Source organism: Sphaerodactylus townsendi, linkage group LG03, assembly GCF_021028975.2.
Source record: "Sphaerodactylus townsendi isolate TG3544 linkage group LG03, MPM_Stown_v2.3, whole genome shotgun sequence".
Taxonomy (NCBI): Eukaryota; Metazoa; Chordata; class Lepidosauria; order Squamata; family Sphaerodactylidae; genus Sphaerodactylus; species Sphaerodactylus townsendi.
The window spans coordinates 63,249,318-63,274,107 of NC_059427.1; the positions used below are offsets into that span (position 1 = coordinate 63,249,318).

At 43.0% G+C, this 24,790-nt stretch overlaps 1 protein-coding gene across 1 annotated transcript in view; it reads right to left on the bottom strand.

Annotated features, from left to right (window-relative positions):
* Positions 1 to 5,392, bottom strand: part of IPPK (inositol-pentakisphosphate 2-kinase) — a 28,334-nt gene extending 22,942 nt beyond the window's left edge. The window contains exon 1 of the mRNA XM_048488027.1: positions 5,073 to 5,392. Within this exon, the coding sequence (XP_048343984.1) occupies positions 5,073 to 5,153 (81 nt within the window). The 5' untranslated portion in view covers positions 5,154 to 5,392. The remainder of the gene's footprint in view (positions 1 to 5,072) is intronic.
* Between the last annotated feature and the right edge of the window lie 19,398 nt (positions 5,393 to 24,790).

A 24,790-nucleotide genomic window follows, 5' to 3' on the forward strand; every position in this document is an offset into this window, starting at 1 on the left:
CGTATCTCTCCTTTCCCCTTGTTCAAGTTGTGTGTGAAATATGGGATAGTAATGAAACAAATGCCCTTCTTCCTTGGCACTTTTCCCTTGTGGATTTCAAATTTTACTAAATCAACTTGTGACAGCCTTTTTGGATGCTATTGCCACACATCTTCAATCAAATGACCACCAGGATAATTATTTTTTTTCATTTCTTTCCTTTACTTTGGGAGACTCCACTTTTACCACACTTGAGAACAACTGTTCTATAAAGAAACATTTCTCCAGCAAATTGATGAATAAAGATATCAGCATTTTCTATAGTTAAGCCTTAGTTAGGTGCCCACTAAAGAACAAATTCAGCAATTCAAATAATGCTCCTTCTTACCCACAGGCCTCCTAAACTGCTGCCTCAGTTGTCCTGCTAGCTTCTGACCAGTGAAACTTCAGGGAGAAATAGAGAAAAGGGGTGGGGGTTCTTCTCTCCCGATCAGCAATTAGAAGCTGGCAGGAAAGTTTAAAGAGGGCAGCTGAGAAACCTCCCTGTGCGCACACACCTCCATACCTACTAACCAACATTTTGGGGCAATTCCTCACTTGTAATTCATATTTATTTATATGAATTACATTAATATGACTTATAAGCGGTTTGCCTTGCCTTGCAGAAAGCAGTCAGGTGCAACATTGCAAAAAAGCAAACATCAAAGGAGAAGATTTTGTTCTGCAATTCATTTTAACTGTTCTTTATGCCCTTTTACAAAAATGCCTACAGTAATCATTCACTTATACGTGTAGTGAAAGTTAGTATACTGAAAATTTACTGGCAGAAGCTGACTATAAATATGTAGATTTTTTTTTCACCAGAAACTCCAGCTTCAGGAAGTCATTATTTCACACTGGCAGCTACCTCCACAGCAGAAAATCTAAGTACAATGTCCTATTGCAAATCCCATTCGTTTGACAAATGAACATGCCAGGAAAAATAGGCTTGTTGTCAACACAAGCTCACTGTGCTACTTGTATTTTATCATGAGCTCATTTGCGAAAGCAAACACCAATTGTTCATTGTGCCCAGATTAACTATGCTATCCTCATACGCACTATGTACAATGATTTCTGCGCACTTTCGGAAAACATCCCATAATTTCCAGGACATTCTTGCATGCACCTAATCAACAAGAGTTTTGAAATACTTAAGTCAATGTTACTTGCTCAGAGGCCACATGTGGCTTTCTGAAATGCTATCTATAACTCCTGCCCAATCTGGCACCCTTCCTATGTTCCAGAAAAGTGGGCAAAGTTGTTCCCCTTCAGGACTTATGGTTGGCAGGTGGTTCCCCCCTTAAGACAGTTCTGGCAAGAGGAACTGGAGAACAGGTAGGATATAAGCCTCCCAGAGCTGTGGCTCTTGTGCCAGAGACAGAAGTAAAGAGCTTGTCCTCTCCAACAATTCCCTGCTATCTATGTAGCCTCTATCCCAGCACTGGGGAGGTGGCTACCGACAAGAGAGTAAAACCACCACCACAGCAGCCACCCAAGAAAAGAGCAAGTTGGCCCTAGTGGCGTGGTGGTGGTTTTACTCCCATTTCTCCACAGCCAGCTCCCTCTCCTCCCAGCACACTGGCAATCTTACTCTTCCACATGACCTACTGTATCTCATACTAGGGGACAGCAGCAAGGCAAAAAGGGAAGCCTTCTTATACTAGATACTCAGGTTTGGCTAAAGTTCAACAGGTGAGAAGGAAAACAGCCCTACAAATACAAATGGTAATTTTAAAAGTTATGTTTAATATTAACAGTTGTATATTATATTATTCTATCTGGATGTTTAATGGAGTGGAATACAGTGCACACTATATTCACATGGAGATTTTGGGGATGCTGGTAACAAATGTGATCCTATGTAATGTGATCCTACGTAATGTGATCCTACGTAAGCTACGGAGTGAATACCACTGCTTTTTGTGAAAGCAAGCCAGGCAACTTAAGGAGAGATCACTGGATCACCAGGAATTAGCTGGTAGACTACTTAGCCGCTGCCAAAAAACTGCATGGGCCAGCTGACATGACATTAGTGGCAGTGCTGAATGCCTTCTTTCTCAAAGTGACATCACATCTATTGAATTTAGAACATGCCGTCAATCTAAATAACCCTTGGAAAAATCTATTGCACCAAGACATGCATTTGCCATACAGCTAGTGCTACAAGGAGCATATTCTCAAACTTTGGCACTAGAACTTTGGAAAACTTGAAACACTACAACAGACGATTCAATGTATTTACTATCAGAATCTAGTATCTGGCACAATTTTATTAATGACCTTTGTTCAAATTAAACTGATACCAAAAACTGTTTGCAAACAGTGCTCTGTGATTCTGGTGGGTTTTCTGGGCTGTGTGGCCGTGGTCTGGTGGATCTTGTTCCTAACATTTCGCCTGCATCTGTGGCTGGCATCTTCAGAGGTGTATCACAGAGAAAAGTCTGTTTCACACTGTGTCTAGTGAGAAGGGAAAGTTTAGTGGGGTATATTGTCCATGAGTTCACGCAGTTTCACTGAAGCTACATATGACACTTAGAGTTACTGTTGCATCAAACTGAACAGAACACCCATAGCCTCATTTGCAACATAATTCTCTAGTTCAGTGTTTCTCAAACTGGGGCTGCAAGAATAATCCAGGAGTCTGCAAACCCTTAGTAAGACTTTCAAAAGGCAGGTGCTTATAAAGTAGCTACTACCATCATCTAGCTGCCAGATCTCCACAGAGAACTATCCAGAGAATATGCTGAGTGGCTGTGGGAAACCAGCTTCAGGGACTCTATTTGGATGATTAGCACCAAAAATGTGGTCCTAAAGCAGTTTCCTTTACTACCTGCAACAGAAAACTGAACTGGTTTTCACTGTTTTCCAAAGCAAATGACTTTAACAAGCAGTCAGTGTTGGTTTTCAAATGACTTACTGGAAACTCTGGTTGTGTGGCACACTCGTCTTTATTCCTGTTTCTCTGAAAAAAAAATTCAGGACCCTTCCTACTCAACTGGCCTCTATGTCAAAGTTATTTACCAATATGGAAGTTGCTTATTGCCTCCAATGCAACATTATCTTCCAGAGGATGAAATTAATTTGAATTGGGGGCCTAACAGAATCTTGTAGATTACACTAAAATGTTTCAGCTAATTCAGTTGCTAAGGCTCTCACTGTATTGTTTTGAAGACACAAGAGCATGGAAGCTTCCATGGGACATCCATGGTTTTCCACATGTTTGGCATGAGGTATATGGTGGTAAGGAAAGAGCTGGTGAATCTGGGGGGAAACTAATCAAAACGGGGGCACTCAGGGCTGAAGTTTGAGAACCACACATCTAATTCAATGCTGTTCTTGGTGTAAAATTGAGTCCCACAAGTTGTGCAGATGATTCTGATAAAATAAAGTGTCTAACTTTATTTGGTGAAGGCAGAAAGGGGAAAAAGGATGAAATTATCAGGATCTTTGACAGAACTTTCAGACAGAGGGTTAAGAACACTTTCTCTTATGCTGTGTGTGATCCTATTTATGAAAATAAGAATTCTATAGCTGTCTCTAAAGGCTAATTTTGAGTGCTAAAGTAGGTTACTATGTACAAAAAACCCCATAGATTAGCTTTATACAGACACATTCTGGGAAGCCAACAAATGTCAGCATTATCAAATTCTATGCTATCAAGTTTGTGCTCACTCTCACTGACATAATACTAGTGTATGTAAAAACAGAGAGATCATACGAGGTGGTAGGAATGAACACATGCAGGAAATGACAGAATCCCAGTAAGATAAAATAACTATCCTTACTGAAAATATACTCAACACCAAGCCAACATTCAATGGTTTACATTCAATGTTTGCCAGCAAAACATTTGGTTTGCAAAACATTCATAAACACGGGCTTCCGGAAGCTGTCCTTTTGTCCAGGAACATTAATAATGTGCCTGGAGAAATGTTTGTAGATCATTTTAATGTTCAAGGATGAAACTGTAGTATTAATCTATGAAGCAAAAATAAATGCTTTCTGAAAACTTCTCGAAGAGATCAGGAAAAAAGAGAAAAAGGATAGTTTTTCCATGATTAAAATAAAGTCTTAGCGCAAAAGCTCGACCTACCTGATGTCATGGGGCAAGTGAAATAATCATGGTGTAACATAGGAGGGGGCAGAAAGCATTCAAGCACAATTAAAGGAAAAAAACAGTATGCATATTCATCAGAATTCACATGCCCAAATAAACCTGTAATCTGATTATAAACTACTTCCCTGAGGAATAATTTGTGCTCAAAACACTGAATCACCTGCCTTGAAAACCCTATGAGGTCACCATGAATTGGTTGCAACCTGGGGGTGGGTGGTGGAAAATCACTCTTTTTACAACAGGCTCAAGTGTGACCAAGGATGCAAAAGGGTGTATTTAGGATTTCCATAAAGCGACAACAGTCACTATGAGTTCAGGGAGAAGTACCCGTGCCTGCAGAGGCTATGTATCTAATAACCCATCAGGTCACCATGCACACGTGCCAAATGGGCTCTCCAGACCTCGAAAGCCGTTCACTTTTTGTGAAGCTTCACCAGTCTCCGGTTTGTTTTCTACACATCCGGTGAATACTTTTTTCGAAACCTGAAGTCCAAAAGTTTGACATTCGCGGGAAGGCGAGAAGGGGGAGAGACTTGGCCCCCACGTTGCCCCATCGCCCGACAGACGAGAGCAAAGATGCTCCGCCAGTTTCCTCCGCCAGTTTCCATCCCGCTGCTACACGCCAGCCTCCTCACGGAGAAGGGAAGGAGGCAGCAGGGAATTTCAACTTCCCAGTCCGGATTTCTGAAGAAAAAGAGGGGGAAGCGAGAGAGGATTTCCTCTGATCCCTCCCCGCACCTTCGGCCAAACCGCCCGATCGGAACGATCAGGATATCCTCCCCCCCCCCGCACCCCCCCCCCATGGCGTGGTAGAGAGCGCAGGTGGGGGGGGGGGGATGGAGGCAGCCGTTGGTGCCCAACACGGGACCGGTGCAAGAGCATCAGCGGACTAGCGCGCAACACCCGCTCGCTCGCTCGTGCCGCCCGCCTTTACCTTCCTGTGTGAGACGACGAGGCTCTTGTTGCCTTCGCCGTGGTAGCGCCATTCATTCTCGTCCATCTTCTCCGCTTCCATCCCTGCCGACCGGCCGGTTGGCCCACAGCAAGTCCCTCTGGCGTCTCTCGCTTTCCGGCTGGGCTGTTCCTGCTCCTCTCTTTGGCTTCTCCGCCTCCGCTCTACGGCAGCCACTGGCCGACGTGCGTCCCCCCGCCCACAAGAGCCGTCAGCTCACGACGAGTCAACCATCTGATAGTTTCCCGGCACACACCGTCCCTATGCGCCCGGGTCGGAGCAGGAAGTGCCACCTTCCGCCATGAGGCAACCCGGAGAAAGGACTGCTATATGGCAGAGGAAATGGGGAGGGACTTCCTCAACTACCCATCTTTAGTGTGGGCACTATCTTGGGAGGAGATAATCAGACCGCCATCTTTACTCCTGGCATAAAGGGACGCTCGCTATAATAGGGACGACGACTGTCTTTTTCGGACATGCGTGCGAAAATCGAAAGCCCAGAGTGTTTAGATGGAATATAAAGAAGGGCGACTGTTTACCGAGTTTGTTAACGTGGATCGCTTAGGTTGGAATAGGTTATGCTTGGTTTCCTCAATTGCAAATAAGAGTTACATGATATTATTCTTATGTTAGGTCTGTGCTAATTTATTTCTGAATAAGATCAGAGGCAGAATCAACCCCTCTTGTAGCTAACGCGTTACCATTAGTGTGTTTTTGTATTGGCTATTAATTATTGGAAGACGTCTTTGGGATCACGGTTTTCGGGTTGAAAATACAGTTCATAAATATTGCAATCTACGATTTAGTCCATTCATAAAAGTTTAGGGCAAGTAGTTAGGGATGCCAGGCGGGAATTTGGTATCCCCAACAGCTTTTGGGGTGGAATAAGGAACATAACGTTCCTTGGGCTGCCTCAGGGTTGTCATGAGGTTGCTAGGGTGGAGATCTCCCATACTCAACGAGTCTTGTATTTTATGAATGAACATCACTCTTTTCTATGCCTTGCCAGGCACTATGGTAAAGCTGTAGAGTTTTCAACAATTCCTGGGGAGCATTGACATCACTTCTGGGGGAAGTTTTACAGTAGATTTTTCAGAGATTCCTATAGTGGTGTGATGCCATTGCTTGTGATGCCATTCAGTTTCCTGGTTGCTTGACAGGCTTTAGCAACAGTTGGCTCCCTACCAGTCTCGCGTTCAGACAAAAACCTGAACATGACCAGCACATTAAATGATGCTCTAAAGACTCTGTGGGGATTCCATATGGCAATATGGAATTCTCTGATATCACATCCAGGTTTTTGTCTGAGTATGATGTTCCACCCCACACTGTTTCTCCCTCCTCACCCAGGATGCTGCCTGCTGAAAATTGGTACATGTCATGCTTAGTAATAACGAATTCAAAATGAAACTAATTGGAAGTCAGGTGAGCCAATTGAAGTCCTCCAAATGCTGAAATTCTAACCCTTTTTAGGAAAACCTTTTTGGGACCCCATTCATATATGATCTTACAGGGCACAACTGTCCTTTACATCAGATTTATCTAGCCCAGGGTTCCCATCAGGACCAATGGAGCCTACCAAGACTTCCCTTAATCCTGCCAAACTATTCAGAAACCATTGTAAGGAAGGGTTTGTTAGTTATTCAAGGAAGGATTTTCTATAGTAGCAAAAACAGTTGCAAAAGCAGCAACTGGGGCATTAGGAGGACTGGTAAATACTCAAGTTTGTGGTTCCTTTCCCCTTTTCTCCCTCCCACCCAGGCTTTTCTTTGTTTCTTTTGACCTTCCCCACCCTTATGCAATTGCTTTGCAAAATGAGGAGAGAGTTATTGTGCGTTAGAGAATCAGGCTTCTGGTGACAGCATGTTTGGGGGAAAATATACTTTTTAGCTATATTTTGAAAAGGTACAATCTGAATTATTGGTTCTTCCTGATAATGCACAATGTTAATTATTATCTGTTGCAGTGAGTTCAGAAAACAAAAGTCCCTGGATCTAGGCTTTCTATGCAAAGAGTATGCAGTCCTGATACAGGTTTTCTGTAATCAACAGTTAGACTCATATCTTCTTCTTTCAAAGCCTCAGTTAAAATTTAGACAAAATGTTTCATTGGCCTTCAGATCAGGTTGTTAATGTGATTTTTCAACCATTTGCTTCAGCAGCGAATTTTATCTGAGTAGCTGCGCACCAAACTGGATGAAGCAAGAATCTTGGGCTAAAATATAAGTTACTATTTTATAGAGCACAGATCAATTGCTCCACTGAAGTATGACATTACACAACTATTGCCCTCATTCTCCTTTCTCACTCACTGCTATGACTCATTTCCTGAAGTGGACAAAAACTATAATAAAGCAGTTCAGAAACAGAATAAGGCTTTATTATACTGTCAGATTTTAAATTACTCTTGGTTACATAATGGTTTAGTAAATTATTTACGAGTACAAGTACACATATGATGAGAACATATACACTGAGGATTTGTCATATGAGACTTTTATTTAAATAATACTTCGTTTAAAAGAATAGGAAGGAGAAATGTGGTACTTCTACATCTTCAAAAATGTGCCCTTTGTAGTCAGCTGAAACACAGCTCTCACATGCAACCTTTGTCCCATTTACTCTCAATGAGCCATGAGCGGTAGTAACCCTGAATGGATTGTCTCTTAGAAGATCATTTACAGAAGTTAAAAAACCCAAACTTCAATAAATAGACTGTTACTTTTTGTAATACTCTGGTCTGTATTTGTTAGGTATTCTGGTGCAGATGTCTCCATCTCATTGCTACATATAATAGCTGCCACAGTCACCTACGTACTTGCTAATAACACAATTCTTATTTGACTTAAGAATTAGCAATATTGTTTGATGCTTTACACAGTTTTACAAAGGCAGGCACACTGAGAGAGAGAGAGATCCAAAACAGAATCCTAGCTAGGTCTATTCATTGGGGTTTGCTTACTCCCCAAAATGTTTTCTTAGGATTACATTGCAATCCTTGCGATTCTATTCTAGTACAATCCTAAACAAAATTTCACTCCTTTAAACTAGGGTTGCCAAAAACAGGTTGGTGAATTCTTGGGAGTGGAGCCTGAGAAGGGTGGGTTTGGGGGAGAGGAAGGGTTTCAGTGGGGTATAATGGCAGGAGATCCATCCTCCAAAGCAGCCATTTTCTCTAGAAGATCTGATATTCATTAGTCTGGAGATCAGTTGTAATTCCTGGCACCCTATCCTAAGCCCATTTTATTTCAGTTGACTTAGAAGAGTACAAATCTGCTTAGAGCTGCACTGCTTCTGGGTGCCTTGACTAGCTTTCAAAATGCCTTGATAAAGCAACTGTTTAGAAAAAGTTACCACCAGAATCTCATAATTTAAATATCCTGGTAAGTTCTAATGTCGTAAGGTAAAAAATCAAAGGAGGCTGTTACATTACTTGTCGCACACATGGGAGAAACCAAAAATAAGGGGGGAAAAGCATATGGAATTAATTTTTGGAATGGAGATGCAATCGAAAAAAAACCTTAAGTATTTAACTGAAGTTAGTGAGCAGAATTTTCATAGCGGACCAGAGGAAAAGTAAGTGTTATCGATTACATAATAGTATCAGGGAACCGTTCCCAATTTATTCAATTATTTGAGATCGCAATATAAACTGATAGTATCCATCTTCCACTTATATTTAAGATTTGAGTTTTCAGCCCTATCCCCCCACCCTGAAAGGATACATCATTATATCCTCAAAGGAGAGGGGAATATATGCTGAGTTAAATGGACCGAGCACTTAGATGTTTGTGGAATACCAGAAGTCTGGCCACCTTGATAAATCCTTCCAGGCATTATTGACAGCAGAGTCAATTGATCTATGTTTAGTGGAGTATGATAAGATGTTAGTGGATCTACAAAGGTTTATTATTAACTATCATCATAGACATAACATAATTTGCATTCTAAGCCTTGGTTTGATAGGCAGAGTTGGAAGGCTAAAAGTATACTAAAGTTTAATTAATCTAAAGTATAGATCCTAATTGGGTGGTGGTGGGTTTTCTGGGCTGTGTGGCCGTGGTCTGGTGGATCTTGTTCCTAACATTTCGCCTGCATCTGTGGCTGGCATCTTCAGAGGTGTATCGCAGGGAAGTCTGTTACACGCTATGTCCAGTGAGAAGGGAATGTTTTAGTGGGGTATAAATTGTCATGTCCCCAGGTGGGGAACCAATCAGTAAGTGTTTGGGTGGAACTTGCTATTCAAGGTGTGGTTGATAGTATAGTATTGCAGGTGGGGTTTTTCAGTCCAGGGAGTGATTCACATTTGCATTCCCTGCAGAACATGATTCACATTTGCATTCAGTCCAGGGAGTGATTCACATTTGCATTCAGAGGAGAAAGGTTGCCACAATCTTGTTCTTTTTTAACATTGAAAGGGACAGCAGAGGTGTAGCTCCAAGGGGGCAGGGCATGCGACGCATCGGACACACACGCCTGTGGGGGTGGGCCAGGGCATTCTGGGGGCATGTCAGGGGCATTCCAGGGTGGGACAGGGGCAGAGGATGCACCGGTGCACCAGGCGCTTTTCCCCCTTGCTAGCCTCTGAGGAACAGCGACTTTGAAATATGAACACAGCAAAACCAGTCTTTTATCATTAGCTCATGTATTTGAGGAAGAGCGGCTGTCTTTTATATGTTTTTTGGAAAAAATCATATTGTAATTCTTTTGTACAAAAAAGTAGTACTTGTATTCTATAAGAAATATTGAATGCTTAATTTATAAGCGGGCTGAGGCTTTTTTTTCTCCTCCCTCCCCCTTTTTTTAACGAAAGGGGATCATCTCTTCCATTGTGGGATTTGGGAACCTTTTGACAGATTACTTTGTGAACCAATATTTTGGGATAAGCAATGGCAAATAGGGGTAATGCGGGACTTCCTCACTACACCAGCAGAAGCTGCTTCTGAAAGTCAAGTAGCATTTTGCTAATTTACGTCATTCTATTAAACGTCCATTGGTTTGGCCCCAGTAATCTCAAGCACTTAAAAGTCTTTTATCAGAACAATTTCTATACAAAAGTGGTTCCCAAACTTTTTGAGCCTGTGGACACCTTTGAAATTCTGGCACAGCATGGTGGGTGCAAGCATAGAATAGTTGTCACAAAATGGCTGATGCAGAAAGTTTAAGCAGCCAAAAAATGGCTGTTCCAATTTACCGCCAATCACTCAGTGAAGATCCTTGTGCTGTGTTGGCAACGTTTTTTAAAAATCTGCACAGCCAATCAAAAGCTTACCTGGCCACACCCACTTTCTAAATACACTAGGCAAGATGTTGGCAGGCATCATGGTGACCATAGGCACTGTATTGCAGACCCCTGCTATAGGGTCTCAAAGCTGCTTTTGTGTCATGGAAACTCCCAAAGCATACATTGATGCTACTCTGATTCTTCCAGACAACTGTATCTTAAGTTACATCAAAGAAAGCAAACAAAACATAATAACCTTCCTAGGGTCAGTATGGCAACCCAAGGTCCTTTTTTAGCCACAGAGACCATTAAGACATAATTGAGGTAATTGTAGTTAAATAAGCCTATGATAAACTGGGATTTTCAGTTCAGATAATCAGCAACTGAATAAGAAGGGCAACAATAAACATTGAGGTGACAACCGCAGTGAAGGGCAACAATAAACTAACTCAGTTTCGAAGTTTAAAATGGCTGGTCCAACTTATCTTCAGAGCAAAAGATCACAAAACACAGATACCTTTGGAATCTGAGTAAAGGCTCATAACTAATCAAGTTTATAACTAAAATGTCCTTGTAGTAAGACACAATAAAATTCTTATCAGCTGTGATAGTACAATTTTACAGATAGTACAGTCTCTTATATTCAGTGGTGGGATCCAAAAATTTTAATAACAGGTTCTGATGGTGGTGGGGTTCAAACAGTGGCATAGTGCCAGTGGGGCTGGGCAGGGCACAACGGGGGCGTGGCCAGGCATTCCGGGGGTGGGGCATTCCTGGGCGGGGCTGTGGCAAGGATGCAGGGCACGTGCGCCCAGGTGCAGTTCCCTTTTACTTGGCTATTACTGTAGCAATTTTTGTTAAGGGCAAAAGCTATCTGCTGCAGAAAAGAGACAACTTAGGGATTGTCTGCCAATTCCCACCTCTCTCTGAAATGAAGGTAAGTGTGTGGGGGTGAGGGTTGGCGCCGTGGGGTGGGGGGTGCCATGGCGGAAGGGGGGCCGCAGGGAACTATGGGGGGGGTGATTTTGCATTTCCCACTTAACGAGATTTGTTGTACCCAGGGACAGAGATTACCCCCTTGTCCCTAGTGGAGTTAATCATTAACAACCGGTTCTCCGAACTGAGATAATTTTAATAAGTGGTTCTACCGAATAGGTGCAAATAGGCTGCATCCCACCTCTGCTTATATTCCTGATGTGGAAAGCAGTAAAAAAATTATCTTTAAATAAGGGCCTTGCTTCTTTACTCCATTCTTTCATAGCAAGAATGAAACATGGTGTTTTCAGTGCATCTCTCAGACTGACATTTTCAACATGCATACTCAAGTTGATAGGTCTACCCTGGCTACCCATCTATTTCCAGGCACAATTAAAATACTGGTTCTTACCTGTAAGGCCCTAGGCTTGGGGCCAAGATACTTATCCATATCAGAGTCTAGGTACAATTTACTTCTAAAGCCCTGCTTTTTGTTGCCGGTTGCAGAGGTAAGGTGATGAGGCTTTTAAAAAGGATTCTGTGCTTCCCAAGTGAGATGTGATTCAGCTCACACTTGCTGGTTCAGTTAAGAGCCTAGGGATCATACTGTATCCAGCATTACTGCTGGAGAAGCAAGTTAAAGCAGCTCAAAATTGCCCAAAGGGTGATCTGGCCTGCTGGATCCACGCTCCTATTAAATCTATTTCTGCTTCATTGACTCCCTAGTTTAGATCTATCTATCACATTTTTTTCATACCTTTACTCACTTTGGGGCACAATCCATAATTATTTCTCCCTTCTCAACTTCTTTGTCACAACAACTTTATGAATTACATTAGGCTGAGAAAGACAGATTGCTTGGTCGCAGGGGCGTAACGAGGCAGCCCTGGGCAAACTGTAGCCCTGGGCAAAACCTGAGTTGGATGCCCCGCCCCCCATGGGCGGCCCTCCACCACAACCAAATTTTTTTTTGCACCAGGACATTGGTGCCTGCAGGGGGTGAAGTTTTTAGACATATCAGCACCAAAATTTCAACATATCATCAAGAGACTGTCCTTATGCTACTCCCCAGGTTTGGTGAGGTTTGGTTCAAGGAGTCCAAATTTATGGACTCCCAAAGGGGGTGCCCCATCCCCCATAGTTTCCAATGGGAGCTAATAGGAGATGGGGGCTACACCAAACTGCACCAAACCTGCGGGGTATCATCAGGGCAGTCTCCTGATGAGACCCTGAAAGTTTTGAGACTGTGCCTTCAGAAATGTCCCTCCCCCCAGCCTGCAACCCCCATGGACAGCAATACAGAAAACTCAATGCAAAACAAACATTCTTGGGCAAATTTCTGGGATGTTCCTGCAGGGGGCGCATTTTTGGATGTTTCGGCACCAAAATTTCAGGGTATCATTTGGAAACTGTCCTTACGGTACCCCCAAAGTTTGGTGCAGTTTGGTTCAGGGGGGCCAAAGTTATGGACCCTCAAAACTGTAGCCCCCATCTCCTATTAGCTCCCATTGGAAACAATGGGGGATAGGGGCACCCCCTTTGGGAGTCCATAACTTTGGACTCCCTGGACCAAACCTCACCAAACTTGGGAAGTAGCATAAGGAAAGTCTCCTGATGATATGCTGAAATTTTGGGGCTGCTAGCCTAAAAACTGCGCCCCCTGCAGGCCAAAAATGGAAAACCACAAAAAATACCCAAAAACGCACCCAGCATTTTGATGCCCCCCACAAGGTGATGCCCTGGGCAGCTGCCCACCTTGCCCAATGGACATTACGCCAGTGCTTGGTCAAAAGCCACCAGCATGCTTGGCATAGTGGGGATTTTGGAATGCTGGGGGTTTCCAGATGAGACCTGGGGATCCTCTGGAATTACAGCTCATTTTCAGATTACAGAGATTAATAGTTCCCCTGAAGAAAATGGCTGCTTTGGAGGGGGGCTCTGTGGCATTGTACCCCACTTCAGATTCCCTGTCCTCCCCAGTCTTCACCACCAGATCTTCAGAAATTTTCCAACCTGGATCTGGACACCCTACCCCATTCCCAGCTGGAAGCCAGGGGAAACCTGGCAACCCTCTGGGAATGTTAAGCTTGTTCTCCTGGATTGTGATCCTCTAACTACTACACTACTTTGCCTCCTAACAATAAGTCTTTGAAGTACATGCTGAGAAATAAACAACTAGCCTAGTAGGCCCCAGGGAGCATCATGACAGATTCAGTATTTGTGTCAAACTCAGACTATAACCACTCCCATATACTAACTACTTTTAATGTTGCAGACCCACTACCAAACATCCCTGTTCATATATAATGTGGGGAGTTAAGATTCAGTTTAAAGTAGCAGTTTTGAACCTATATCCTAGTTGTCTTCCATTGCAATCCCATGTGTCCTTCTCTTCCAACTAGACACACCTGGTATGAAAACCAAGTTGGGGCAGAGAAGGACATATGGATCAAGATTGCAGAGGGAAGACAGCTGGTGTGGAGGTTAGAAGCAATCATTTGGAAGTGGATTTTGCCATTCCACACAGGAAAATGCAGTTGCAAAGTGAATTGAAAATGGACATTATTCTGTGTGCATGAATGTGCCCAGGTATAGAATCTATGCAATCAGTCCAATCTACCCACATTGAAATTACAGAGTAGACTGGAGTAACTTTATATAGGATTGCACTGTGGAATATTCACTGTGAATTTAAACACCATTATTGTGGTAAGTGTTTGGTAATGGGCAGATGTTGACATATACAATGAAAAATGGTAAATTTCAATGTTCAACAGAAATCAAATGGCACCTTTAAGACTAACCAGAGTCAGAATTTGCTGCTTCCAGTACATGATATTTTCAGTTCATACTATTCCTCTGAAGGAGTGAACTCTGACTCCCAAATGTTTAAACTGGAGTAAACTTAGTTTCTGTTTTACATAGAAAACAGCAAAGATGGAAGTGTTCAAACCAGTCTGTGTGCCACATAGAGTTGCCAGGAATTGGGGCAGGCAGGGGGGACTAGGGGGCATTCATTGAAAATGCTGGGGGGAAGAATTAGGACTAATAAAAGGAAACACTTCTTCACGCAACGTGTGATTGGTGTTTGGAATATGCTGCCACAGGAGGTGGTGATGGCCACTAACATGGATAGCTTTAAAAGGGGCTTGGACAGATTTATGGAGGAGAAGTCGATTTATGGCTACCAATCTTGATCCTCTTTGATCTGAGATTGCAAATGCCTTAACAGACCAGGTGCTTGGGAGCAACAGCCGCAGAAGGCCATTGCTTTCACATCCTGCATGTGAGCTCCCAAAGGCACCTGGTGGGCCACTGCGAGTAGCAGAGAGCTGGACTAGGTGGACTTTGGTCTGATCCAGCTGGCTTGTTCTTATGTTCTTATGTTCTTATGTTCTTAGTTAGTCATTAAGTTGCCATTTGATTTCTGTTTTACATAGAAAACAGCAAAGATGGAAGTGTTCAAACCAGTCCGTGTGCCACATAGAGTTGCCAGGAATTGGGGCAGGCAGGGAGGACTAGAGGCTTTACACTTCTGTCACTGGCGACATATCAAAGTCACTTCCAGTACGTACCAAAAATGATGCCATCATGTTGCTGGTAACAGGCCTAGAACTCAGTTTTTTACTGGTAAGTGTTGGGTATATTAGTTAAAATGGCAAAGTTTGCCCAGTCATGGAAGTGTGATATTGAGTGCAGTAAAAATCAGTCCTCTCAAGAAGTAAATTCCAAAAAGGTAAAACTTACATTCATTTACATTCTTGTTACTGTTGAAGGAAAGATAGAAATCCTAATCTAAAGAATATACTTCCCTAAACAAGTGGCCAGCTATTCCAGCATCATATGAGTGCTGAGCACGAGTATGGAATATTTGCTTCTGCAGGAGAGGACCTGTAGACGCGTCTGACTCCATGCAGGTCCATGAGACAAAGAACAGTGGATACTGACAGAGGAGGAGGGGTGAGAGGGCAGCTCCCAGGTATAGGCGAAGAGAGGAACATCCCACCAAGAGATAACATATATTTAGAGAGAGATAGCAACAGCCCCGCCCCCTGCCCATGTCCAGACTTGCTGAGTTTCTCTCATTCCAACAGTAAGTTCCCCTGCCAGGTGGCTCAACAGTGCCAGAGGGAGGGGCCCTGAAGCAGGTAATCCCCTGAGAGTCTGTCATCCCTAGTACCACACTTCCCTTTTTCATGCAGACATTTTTAAACTGAATCTTCCCTATCCTCCCACACTGATGTAGTTGATCGTCCATGATAGTTTATCCTTATCCCTAAAACATCTTTTGTGAGGGTAGAGAGCACATTCTTCAATTTCAGGTAGATGGCTGGTCAGCAAAGACTGTTGCTACACCCATGAAAGAGCTGCTATGAGGCAAAATGCACAGAGAGTCTAATGGTTTGACTCAATAGTGAATACATGTACACTTGCATGTATGAGCATAGATCTGTTTTCAAGAAAGACCTAGCACACATTCACTTTACAAATGAAACTGTGAGCCGGCATGTGGATAAAGGCTGACATTTAAGTCACATGTTTGAAGTTAAAATGACAAACTGAGGATGTTGTGCTTTGATCACATAAAGAAAGGTAGTAATGCTAGGAAAGGTTGAAGGCAGCAGGAAAAAAGGAAACCACAGCCCTCAGTTTGCAAGACCTGAGCTGTTAGTGATAGGACATTTGGAGGATATTAATTCATAGGGTTGTCAGGAATCAGAAGAGACTTAACAGGACTTAACACACACACAAATCACATGTTCAGCTGCACATGCAATGAATGTAATATGAGAATTACTAAAGATGTATCAAAAGAAAAATCAAGTTTGGTAATGTGAATTGGGACTTTATGTTTAAATCATTAGAGCTATAAAAATCAAATGTACGCTGCGCAGAGATTGTATGTGTACTTATCATAACCTGTGCACAGGGCTATAATAAGACTGTTTCCTCTCTGTGCTCTATCACTCATCTTCTCATGGGTGTCTTGATTGGGTTTTATATACCATTTTATACTTAGCGGCATCCTAAGCTGTGCCATTGTTTGGTAGCAGGGTGGAAGAGCACTTGATTTATGGCTTAACCAGGGGGAAATGGAACAGAAAATGCAGTAGGGAAAATTCAGCACAGAATAAATGAAGTGATAGTAGAGGAATACCTGGCTACTTTAAATGAATTCAAATATCCAGGGCCTGATGAACTACATCCTAAGGCATTAAAAGAACTGCCAGGGATAATCTCAAAACCACTTGCAATAATCTTTGAGAATTCCTGGAAGTCCCAGCAGACTGGAGGAGGGTTAATGTCCCCATCTTCAAAAAGGGAAAAAAGAGAACCCAAACAATTACTGCCCCATCAGCCTGACATCAATACCAGGAAAGATTCTAGAGCCGGTCATTAAACGTATGGTCTGTAAGCACTTAGAAGGTTAAGTCAACATAGGTTTTTCAAAAACAAGTCATGGCAGACTAATCTTATCTCTCTTCTTTTGATAGAGTGACAAACTTGGTAGACGAAGGGAATGCTGTGGACATAGCATACTTTGACTTCACGAAAGCCTTTGACAAGGTCTCCCATGATATTCTTGCATGTAAGCTAGTAAAATGTAGGGTAGACAATGCTGCTGTTAGATGGATTTGTAATTGGTTGACTGACCAAACCCAAAGAGTGCTCACCAATGGCTCATCTTTATCCTGGAGAGAAGTGACTAGTGGGGTCTCACAGGATTCTGTCCTGAGCCCAGTGCTATTCACATTTTTTAATCAATGACTTCGATGATAGAATAGACGGCATGCTAATCAAATTTGCAGATGACACCAAATTAAGAGGGGTAGCTAATACCCCAGAAAACAGGGTCAGAATTCAAAATGACCTGGACAGATTAGAGAGCTGGGCCAAAACTAACAAAATGAATTTCAACAGAGATAAATGTAAGATACCATACTTAGGCAGAAAAAATGAAATGCACAGGTATAGGGTGGATGACACCTGGCCTGACCACAGTACATGTGAAAGGGATCTGAGGGTCTTAGTAGACCACAAACTGAACATGAGTCAGCAGTGGAATGCATCAGTGAAAAAAGCCAATGCAATTCTGGGTTGCATCAATAGAAGTATAGTGTCCAGTTTGACAGCCATAACAGTACCATTCTCTTCTGCATTGGTCAGATCTCACCTCGAATACTGCATCCACTTCTGGGCATCACAATTCAAGAAGAATATTGACAGGTCCAGAGGAGGGCAAACAAAATGGTAAAAGGTCTGGATTCTGTACCCTATGAGGATTGGCTTAAGGATCTAGACATGGTTAGTCTGGAGAATAGAAGGTTAAAAGGTGACATGATAGCCATGTTTAGATGTTTGAAGGGATGTCATATTGAAGAGGGAGCAAGCTTGTTTTCTGCTGTTCCAGATACTAGGACAAGGAATAATCAGTTCAAAGTACAGTAAAATAGATTTCACCTAAACATGAGGAAGAACTTCATGACAGTTGGACAGTGGAATAAATTGCCTTGGAGTGTGCTGGAGTCTCCTCCTTCAGAGGTTTTTCAACAGATGCTGGATGTCCATCTGTCAGGAATGCTTTGATTGTGTCTTCCTGCATGGCATGGGGTTGGCCTTGATGGCCCTTGTGGTCTCTTCCAACTCTGATTCCACGATTCTATGAAAGACCAACTATCATTAAAATTTCTAAGTTATATTGACACAGGCTCTTTGGATACAGGACTTGAAATTATACTATAATTCAGTGGTTCCCAAAATTTTCAGTAGAGTAGCCCACAAGTCCAAATTTACTTGGTGTGGTGGACCCTCTAAACAGTATCTTCCATGTATTGTCGAAGGCTTTCACGGCCGGAATCACTTGGGTGCTGTGTGGTTTCCAGGCTGTATGGCCGTGTTCTAGCAGCATTCTCTCCTGATGTTTCACCTGCGTCTGTGGCTGGCATCTTCAGAAGAAGATCCTCTGAAGATGCCAGCCACAGACGCAGGCGAAACGTCAGGAGAGAATGCTGCTAGAACACGGCCATACAGCCCGGAAACCACACAGCACCCAAGTATCTTCCATGTCACACATTAGTTGGCTCAAGTTTTGTTTAGCACCTTATGCAAACTATGATCCATCTAGTTCAGTATTCCATTTCCTACAGTGGCTAACAAGATGCTCTTGAGAAACCAACAAATATCACACAAAGGGCTCAGCTGCCCCCACTATGAACCCCAAACAAGTGGCATCTGACATACACAGCTTTTGCATATGGAGGTTGCATTCCAGTCTTTGATCACACTCTGCTTTTCCATTAATCCCTCTAATCCTCCCTAAGATTCTAAGAAATTCACTCTAGTAACCATTAGGACATGTTTAGCTTGATGAACATGTATATGCAGTGAAGAAAAAATACCAGCTAATGTATAATATGGAAGATACTATGCAGAAGATCAAACAGCAATGGAAAGGGTGGAGTGACCATTAGGAAGGGTTGGCCTGTGAGTCACTTTCAGAGACTTTGCAACTCACTTTTGGGTTCTGACCCATAGGTTGGGAAACAGTTCTGTAAGTAATTCACATGGTGTAATATGACGTTATTGACATTCAAGTTTTACTACCTCAATTCTGTTTTACTGGCTCCAGCATTCAGACAGAGAAACTAACAATGTGATGATATCATGCCATAAATCTTGCGTGTTACCAAGACAGAAGGAGAGACACAGGCTCCTGCCTTTAGTCTGTATCTTCTTCCAGCCTAATTCTAAGATAAACAATGAATTAGGGCAAGTATGTTCTATATTAACAGAGGCCTTGAGACTTTGTGTAATTAGCTAAAACAGTTACACAAGGAAAGATAGAAGTTCTAGGGCAGGGGTAGGGAACCTGCGGCTCTCCAGATGTTCAGGAACTACAATTCCCATCAGCCCCTACCAGCATGGCCAATTGGCCATGCTGACAGAGGCTGATGGGAATTGTAGTTCCTGAACATCTGGAGAGCCGCAGGTTCCCTACCCCTGTTCTAGGGTAATTCATGTAGGATACTTAAAAGTTAATAGCTTAAATAGTGGCAAATGCTAATTTCCAAAAATACGGCATTTGCACTTAGGTTTCATTAAATCATCTGCAAATACCTAAGTTTAACTTGTCCCTAACGTAATATTACCTCATCTTCTTATTAATAGATTCCAATGGACTTTGCCAATGGATGCTGACAGGATTCATGGTGGGGATCGTAAGAACTACCACCTCCACTCTTGATCTGTGCCCATCCTGGCTAACGATGGATTAGTCAATTAGGCTTTGGTAGAAAAGTTGATTGAGTGTGTGGTGGCAGAGAAGCTCTAGGTTTCCTTACATGATACGTCTGCCCTTCCTTCATTTCAGAGTGGCTTCAGGCCTGGTTTTAGAACTGAGATGTTCTTAGTTGTGTTGGTAAATGATCATTTACTATTGGATGTAGATATATCAACAACCTTTGATGCAGCTGACCACCAGGTTCTTACTTATGAGCTGGTGTTAGAGGAGTTATTTGGTGATTTAATCTATTCTGATCGAATAATCTAACTCTGATAGGAGTTTCTATCACTAAGTTGGGATCAACTCTGTGAGGTGCTTCGGGATTGTATTCTGTCATGCATACTCTTCAATATTCATATGAGGTCACTGAATGAGATTTTCTCCCTCCCCCCCTCTCTCCCTCTCCCTCCCCCCCCCTCTCTGGAAGCACTGACTAGAAGAACAGATGACCAAACTTTCAGAAAGGAAAGAAGTAGTAATAATGGGTAATGTCAATTATCCAGATATTTGTTGGGAGTCAATCAGGTCCAACAAATTTCTCACTTGCCTTGCAGACAATTTCATCGTCCAGAAGGAGGAAGACGCAACAAGGGGACCACAAACTAAACATGAGTCAGCAGTGTGATGCAGCAGCCAAGAAAGGCAATGCGATTCTGGGCTGTCTCAGTTGGAGTATAGTGTCTAGAAGAAGAAGAAGAGTTTGGAGTTATATCCCCCTTTCTCTCCTGTAGGAGAATCAAAGGGGCTTACAATCTCCTTTCCCTTCCCCCCTTTCCACAACTAACACCCTGTGAGGTGGGTGGGGCTGAGAGAGCTCCCTAGAGCTGTGACCAGTCCAAGGTCACCCTGCTGGCATGTGTTGGAGTGCACAGGCTAATTTAGTTCCCCAGATAAGCCTCCACAGCTCAAGTGGCAGAGTAGGGAATCAAACCTGGTTCTCCAGATTAGAATGCACCTGCTCTTAACCACTACACCACTGCTGCTCTTAGATCAAGGGATGTAATTGTACCTCTCTATTCTGCATTGGTTAGAGCTCACCTGGAATATTGTGTACAGTTCTGGGCACGGCAATTCAAGAAGGATATTGACAAGCTGGGTCCAGAGGAGGGCAACCAAAATGGTAAAAGGTCTGGAATCCATGCCCTACAAGGAGAGTCTTAGGGAGCTGGGTATGTTTAGTTTGGTGAAGAGAAGGTTAAGATGTGACATGATAGCCATGTTTAGATATTTAAAGTAATGTCATATTGATGAAGGAGCAAGCTTGTTTTCTGTGGCTCCGGAGACTAGGACCAGGAGTAATAGGTTCAAGGTGAAGGAAAACAGATTCCCCCTAAACATTAGGGAAAACTTCCTGACAGTAAGGGCTGCCACACCAGGAATCTATGGTCAGTAGAGGCAGGGGAGGCAGAACCTCATTGTCATGCTCTAATGTAAATATCAATTTTACAAAAAGTAAAAAATAATATTTGGGGATGGTCTTGCCCACTGTCCTAGACTCTGCCGTGTCTGCTCTTCCATTCTTTCCCCCCACCCCCTGCACTAGCTGCACTCAACCAAAGACCTGGGACAGGGTCGCAAGAAAAAGACAAAACACAAGGTTGGACATCATCACAGTAGAGCAGAGGAGCAGGGAGGACTGGTGGAAAACAGATAGGCGTAGAGGCAGAACAGCTGGGAGGAGGGAGGAAGAGCCAGGTGGACCAAGCAGCAGTGGAGACACAACCACAGGAGACCCACACCTGCCCCTTCCTTCCTTGGCCTAAGAGGAGAGGCAGGCCCGTGGGCAAAGAGGCCAATTAGGGAGCCAGTAGAGCGTGACTGACAGCCCATGGGTCAATGACAGCCCGTGGGTCAATGGCAACCCATGAAGGGATTTTCTGGGGCGTTTGCAGAACTCAACTGCAAATACAAGGAGAGGTGAGAGGTGTGGCAGCCACAATCTCAGCTTTACCTTCAGTGAAGTATTGGTGCTGTGGCTGAAAAGCAGGGACATGTGACTTTTATATGTATATGTGTAGGTTTGTATATGTGTAAGTTTGGCTCTGATATTATCCAGTGCCTCCCCAGTCATTGACCTCCCCACACATCACTGTGCCACACCCCCAAGCCTCCAGGAGTGGCTGGGAAACCTCCAAACCTCCCAAAACCATTCTGTCACAAACCTGAGTCCCCAGGAATGGCTGGAAAATCCCACACTGTCTAAAGCCAACCCACCACACTTCGTGGCACCCCGGAGTGGCCAGACAGCCCCCACACCAACAGGAGCCACTTCCCTACAACCCAGGGGTCCTGGGGCAGATCTGTGCCAGCTTTCTCTGGTCCTTTGTCCCAGGGGACACTCACCAAAGAGGAGAAGTTGCCAGGCACTAGTTGCCAGGCAGGCAGGGTGGGCCCCATAAAAAGTCATATTTTGGGCATGGGGTCACTGAGGGTGTGAAGGAGAGGCAGTTGTGAATTTCCTGCATTGTTCAAGAGATTGGACTAGATGACCCTGAAGTTCCCTTCCATAGAAACCATATTTCTATGATTCTAGTATACCTAGTTTATTGACAAATAATATTCTTATCTTGAAATCAATTGAATCTTTCTGAAACTGTTCAGTACATTGCAAGAAAAAAATACTTCATGCAACCCAGAGTTATACATGTTAATTTACATGTTAATCAAATTAATTTCAGTGGGACATTTGAAAGTTAAGTCAAATTTATGGGCTAGAAATGACTTGGAAGTAGAGCAAATTTCAAATAAGGCACACATGAAATTAATCTTTTTATCTTTAAAGTATGTTCAGATCTCTGTATGGGGGAGAGTTTGGACTCTGGCATAAATTTGCTATAAAACAGTGTCATCTAGTGGTTGAAATAATACTGAGTAGCTTCATAATTTTTTTCCAGTTTCCTTTTTACAAACATTGCTATCTGAATAAATATGAAGTAGAATCAGAGGTCTTAAAATATAAAGATTATGATGACATTCTAGATTATTCTCTGAAATGAAATATCAATAGTAAGGAAACTACAATTTGGGAGTCGAAGGAAGCAGTCCTAAGCATATCTACTCAGAAGTGAGTCCAATGTAATTAAATGGGGCTTACTCCCAGGAAAGTTTCTTTAGGATTGCGCCCTAAATGTATAGATTCTGATATTTTCATTGAGGTTTTGTTTTTCCTTCAGTCAAATATAACAGTACTATGAGTATTTGTACTTACAACAAATCCATTTTATACAATGCTGTGAAAGCAATGTAATAGCTATACTGATTCTGTGCCTCCTGTTCAAATGATACATAATTTATCTAATAATTCCACAGTTTGGGATGAATTTGCTTTTTTTACACTTTGAAATGTAGTGCTTTCCCAGCTGGCTCATTTAATGTGCCCACTATAATCATATTAGAAAACTGAGCACAGCTTTCCAAGTGTCTCAGAAGTCAAAGTAGAATGAGAGTCAGCCCCATCCTTCACTAGACTTAGGGAATAGGTGAGAACTTTCCCTGATCTACATTCTTGCCTACTTGAACATATGTATTCACCAGTGGTAAGATGGCAAGTGCTCTTACCCAGATACAGAGGTGTAGTAGCTATAAGGGGACTGGGGGGTTCACCGTGCACTGGGCGTGTGCTGGTGTGTCACGTGGGGGGAGGAAAATCATCTCAGACCCCTCCCCCCTCACAGGCTGCCTGCTTGGAGGGCAGGGAAGTGCAATCAGGCAGCCAGTGTGCTCGCAGGGAAGAGAAAGGAACCCCCACTGCAGCTCTAAATATGGGCACCCTGCTTCCCTTCCCTGCGAGCAAACTGACTGACTGCTCACAGGGAAGGGAAAGGGGTCGTCACTGGAGCTCCAAGCATGGGTGCCCCACTTCCCTTCACTGAGAGAAGACTAGGTAGGCACTAGGACTGGGGGCATCGTGGGGGGTGGGGGTGCCACAGGGAGAGGGTGGAAAACACACAGTGTGCACCGGACACACTTTGGCCCAGCTATGCCTCTGTCCAGATAGCACAGACTAGCCTGATCTGGTTAGAAGCTAAGCAGGCTCAACCCTGGCAAATATTTGGATGAAAGACCTCCAAGGAATACCAGTGTTGTGACATGGAGATAGGCAATGGCCAACCCCCACTGAACATCCCTTGACTTAAAAAACCTGCGGGATCACCATAAATCTGCTGTGACTTGATGGGGGAAAAGTGGGTAAGCGCATCTGTGGACCCTTCATGATTGTGTGGCTGCCAGATAGTTATATTACCTCTTTATTCTAATGCTGTTGTATGGTTTTTGACTTTGCTATTGGGTAATCCCCAAATCCCAGCTGGATTATAGCAGTAGGACTGCAATATTAGTCATAGTGTGACTAAATGAGGGCAACTACATGTTTTGTGCTCAAAAGAAGCAATTTATTGGAACCACATTTTGTTGTAGTTGTTGCCATTGCTTGCCTCCACATTTTATGAAGTCTAATTTTTAATCAAATCAAAACATATAACAATAAAGCATTATTTTTCAAGACAAAAATATATGTGACAATGTTTACACATATATTATGTTGCTGGAAACTAATTTTCCAAGCACATACTGTCCCAATTTGGATTGGGATCACAGTGAAGAGGTAGAAGGCCCTCCCCTGGGTTAAAACTGCAGGAGGTGTAGACAGTTTTTCCAGCAGTTGTGTTACACACGAGTAGATCACCCAGGAGTATGCAAAGCAGGGACAGCACAAAGATACACAGTCAACTGTTCAGAAGTTCCTTTATTGCTGCAATACTGACTAACAAAGCGCTTCACCAGCCAACAGGTGTCTCAAGGCACACTCCTCTGCTTTCTCTTTGCTACATATATACAAAACATTTACCTATCAGGTGCAGGTGTCTAAGTTTGCCCACGGCACAAATAGCTGCATATGGCCCCAATATTGCACACGGCACATGTTCAAGGTTAGACATAACTGTCATATAGATTTTGCTCATCTATTCTGACAGCACCTGACACTATTTATTACTGATTGATTAATTGTTTGATTGATTTGATAGGCCACCTTTCCCCATACAGGCTCAGAGTGGTATACACAACAATAAATACAATGGGCCAATAAAACATTTTCTCTAGGTCCTGGCATTAACAGTTTACTATCCGCTCCACATTCATAAAATTATTTAAAAAACACAGAGGGGAAAAGGTTGGATGACAAGGAAAGGAAAGGAAGAGGCCAGTTAGAATGCTTACC